This window comes from Scomber scombrus, unplaced genomic scaffold, assembly GCF_963691925.1.
Source record: "Scomber scombrus unplaced genomic scaffold, fScoSco1.1 SCAFFOLD_51, whole genome shotgun sequence".
Classification (NCBI taxonomy): domain Eukaryota; kingdom Metazoa; phylum Chordata; class Actinopteri; order Scombriformes; family Scombridae; genus Scomber; species Scomber scombrus.
In genome coordinates this window covers 240,525-245,000 of record NW_026910280.1, presented here as the reverse complement: position 1 = coordinate 245,000, position 4,476 = coordinate 240,525, and the positions used below count along the sequence as shown (strand labels likewise).

Here is a 4,476-nt window from a genome sequence, read left to right as displayed (position 1 = left end):
TGGGAATAAAACTTGGTCTTGTTTCTTTAGACCAAGAAAAAGCATTTGACAGGGTCGAACATGATTATCTCTGGCAAACGCTGGAGGGTCTTATCGCTAGATCCAGGTACTGTTCTAGAGAAAGTGGAGCGGAGACTGAACAAGTGGAAGTGGAGGTCGTGTTTTAATAATGAATAATCTGGCTGCTTCCTGTGTGGACCCTCCTGTGACCCTGCTGGCCAAAGTCCAAGCAGTGATAGTAGATGGTTTCTGGGATCGTCTCCACTGGGTCCCACAGAGTCCTCTTCCTCCCCAGAGAAGAGGGCGGGCAGGGTCTCATACATCTGGCCAGCAGGGGAGCTGCTGACTGGACCCACAGATCTGGTGTGGAGGTCGTGGCTGTCCTGGCTCAGGGTCGGGGTGAAGACTTGTACTTCACTTGTTTGGATTTTGAAAGAAGCGATTGTTTTTGGAAGTCGTTTTGATGTGAGCCGGACTGTGAGCCGGACTTTGAGCCGGACTGTGAGCCGGACTGTGAGCCGGACTGTGAGCCCCTCGGTTGGCTGCACACATCACCTTACTGGGTCAGGTGATTGACCTGTGTGGTCCACACATGGAGGATGCTGCTGCCGGGGTCACTTCAGTGAGGCTCATTGGGAACATGTTGGGGGTCTGGAGGAACCAGCTCTCCACTGGTCTCCCAGTCTAACATCATGTTGGGGGTCTGGAGGAACCAGCTCTCCACTGGTCTCCCAGTCTAACATCATGTTGGGGGTCTGGAGGAACCAGCTCTCCACTGGTCTCCCAGTCTAACATCATGTTGGGGGTCTGGAGGAACCAGCTCTCCACTGGTCTCCCAGTCTAACATCATGTTGGGGGTCTGGAGGAACCAGCTCTCCACTGGTCTCCCAGTCTAACATCATGTTGGGGGTCTGGAGGAACCAGCTCTCCACTGGTCTCCCAGTCTAACATCATGTTGGGGGTCTGGAGGAACCAGCTCTCCACTGGTCTCCCAGTCTAACATCATGTTGGGGGTCTGGAGGAACCAGCTCTCCACTGGTCTCCCAGTCTAACAGTCACTCAGAGCCTTTTCCAGTAGAGAGTCTTGCTCTGGACTCATATCTCTTTCTGCCACAACAGGAACAATAATGTATAAAGTTTTGGTGAAAGTTGTAAATAAAGAAAAGTTAAAAGGCCGGGTTGACACACCGTGGAGGGCCCAACTGGGACTAGATCCAGGAGTGGAGCCTTCATGGAGAGCACTGTACAAACAGTGGAGAGTCCTACATGGGGCATCTGCTGTTTCCTAGACTGCAGCAGGCTGCTGAGGGTTTGTATAAACATATCTTCATCTTGGGTTTTAAATACAGTCAGAAACAGAAGTGTCGGCTCCTTAACTTCCTTCTGGGCCAACATGGCTGTTTACCTGAGCAGGAACAGGAAGTAGGAGGGATCTTAACTGTGATGTCATCAGAATGATTAAGAGCAGGCTGACAATTGATCTGAACTATTATATGAAAGACTTGGTGTGTGTGTGAGTGTGTGAGTGTGTGTGTGTGTGTGTGTGTGTGTGTGTGTGTGTGTGTGAGTGTGTGTGTGTGTGTGTGTGTGTGTGAGTGAGTGTGTATGTGAGTGTGTGAGTGAGTGAGTGAGTGTGTGTATATGTGTGTGTGTTTGTGTGTGTGTGTGAGTGCATGAGAATGTGATGTGTATACTTTTTTATCAAAATGTAAGTTAATGAATGGATTGAGTTAAATAAAGATTGATTATTGATTATTGATCATTACTGAATGTTTTTTTGCAGTTTGGTTCTTAATTATGAAAACGTCCTCGGACATCGCAGCTTCAAACTGATGTGAGTCATTTTATATTTTTATATATACACGTAATTATAATTAATATATAACATATAATATATAATAACCCTAACCCTGTGTGTGTGTGTGTGTGTGTGTGTGTGTGTGTAGCTTCTCCATGAGTCAGCGCCTCTACAAGGTTTCCTCCAGGAACTGGTTCACTCTGGATTCGGTGGATCTTGAGTACGATGGGATCAAAGCTTCGTTTAACGGCAGCAGGAACATTTACGCTCCGGCTGAGTTTTCCTATCGTTGTGAATCCGTCACGAACTTCCGCTGGCCGCTGCTCGTCCCTCGCTCCTCCAAAGATCCGGCCAATCAGTGGAGAGTGTCCTTCGAAGACTTCCAGGTAACTCACAGTGATATATTGATCTATATGAACGTAATCAATATCAGCCGATCACACAGCTGATCACAGCCGATCAATCAGCCGATCAATCAGCCGGTCACACGCAGCCGATCAATCAGCCGATCAATCAGCCGATCACACGCAGCCGATCAATCAGCCGATCACACACAGCCGATCACACACAGCCGATCAATCAGCCGATCACACAGCCGATCAATCAGCCGATCACACACAGTCGATCACACACAGCCGATCACACACAGCCGATCAATCAGCCGATCACACAGCCGATCAATCAGCCGATCACACACAGCCGATCAATCAGCCGATCAATCACCCGATCACACGCAGCCGATCACACACAGCCGATAACACACAGCCGATCAATCAGCCGATCACACGCAGCCGATCACACACAGCCGATCACACACAGCCGATAACACACAGTCGATCAATCAGCCGATCACACGCAGTCGATCACACACAGCCGATCAATCAGCCGATCACACACAGCCAATCACAGCCGATCAATCAGTCGATCACACACAGCCGATCAATCAGTCGATCACACACAGCCGATCAATCAGCCGATCACACGCAGCCGATCACACACAGCCGATCAATCAGCCGATCACACACAGCCGATCACACACAGCCGATCAATCAGCCGATCAATCAGCCGAGCTTCACTATGTGGTTCCAACAGAGTGAGACGTCTTCACTGTGACATCACTGTGACATCACTGTGACATCACTGTGACATCACTGATAGTGAGGGCAGCCGTCATGGCGCCACGCCCCTTTTTATATAATAACCTGTGCTGCAGCCAGCAGGGGGCGATATGAGCGTTAGCATACAGGTGTGGAGGCTAAGCTAGGCTAGGCTAACGGACCTCCAGCTGTTCTTTACCTGAAACAGGAAGTGATGTAATGGTGTGCTTCCTGTTTCAGATCCAGGGCTTCCTGGTGAGGGGGGGTCAGTTCTCATATGGCAGCGATTGCTCCGGCTTCTTCTCTCCGGGCATCTTGATGGGTCTGATGACGTCTCTCCTCATGGTCCTAGTGCTCACCTACGGCCTGCACATGATCCTGCAGCTACGCACCATGGACCGCTTCGATGACCCCAAAGGGCCCCCAATCTCAGTCCCCCTTACAGACTGACCCCCCATCTCAGACTGACCCCCTCATCTCAGTCCCCCTTACAGACTGACCCCCCCTCTCAGTCCCCCTTAAAGACTGACCCCCCCATCTCAGTCCCCCTAACAGACTGACCCCCCATCTCAGACTGACATACCCCCATCTCAGTCCCCCTAACAGACTGACCCCCCATCTCAGACTGACCCCCCCATCTCAGTCCCCCTTACAGACTGACCCCCCATCTCAGACTGACCCCCCCTCTGAGTCCCCCTTACAGACTGACCCCCCATCTCAAACTGACCCCCCCTCTCAGTCCCCCTTACAGACTGACCCCCCATCTCAGACCCCCTTACAGACTGACCCCCCCATCTCAGTCCCCCTTACAGACTGACCCCCCCATCTCAGTCCCCCTAACAGACTGACCCCCCATCTCAGACTGACCCCCCCTCTCAGTCCCCCTTACAGACTGACCCCCCATCTCAGACTGACCCCCCCTCTCAGTCCCCCTTACAGACTGACCCCCCATCTCAGTCCCTAACCCAGACTTGCCCCCCCATCTCAGTCCCTAACCCAGCCCCGCCCCCCCAGCCCCGCCCCCCCTCCTGGTTTACATTAATGTGTGTTTTGTTGTGACTCTCTGAGCCTCATGTTTCACATCAGACCCAAAGCTCAGGTTTCTTACACTAAGCGTGGTACCTGAATGCCTCCTGAGTTCAGCATCTTATTCTGAAAGGCAAAAAGTGTTTCCTGTCTGTGTCACCTTCACAGGAAGCAGATTGTAGATGTTACCATGGTTACACAGAGCAGATGGGACTGGGGTTGTCCACACTGAGATCAGTTGATTACTGCTGCATGGTATATTATTATATTTTATTATATTATATTATATTATATTATATTATATTATATTATATTATATTATTATATTATATTATAGTATATTATATCATATTATATAATATTATAAATGTAGTATAATAATACTAATAAGTGTTGTATGTTGTAGTGAGTAGATCAGCAGTATTTCAGACCAAACCAGATTTACATCATAACAGAACAAAGAGAGACAAACCTCTGAGCCAATCAGAGCTGAGAGGAGCAATGACGTCAGTCAGGAGAAGGACTGTGATTGGCTGTGAGCGGGTCTCAGTGTGG

The 4,476-nt window shown here is 49.8% G+C and overlaps 1 protein-coding gene across 1 annotated transcript in view; it reads left to right on the top strand.

Moving 5' to 3' along the window:
* The window catches only part of atp6ap1a (ATPase H+ transporting accessory protein 1a), a gene marked incomplete at its 5' end in the record, with an annotated part of 10,910 nt that extends 7,548 nt beyond the window's left edge, over positions 1–3,362 (top strand). Inside the window, 3 exon segments of the mRNA XM_062415050.1 lie at positions 1,784–1,834; positions 1,947–2,184; positions 3,136–3,362. Coding sequence (XP_062271034.1) covers positions 1,784–1,834; positions 1,947–2,184; positions 3,136–3,345 — 499 coding nt within the window.
* Between the last annotated feature and the right edge of the window lie 1,114 nt (positions 3,363–4,476).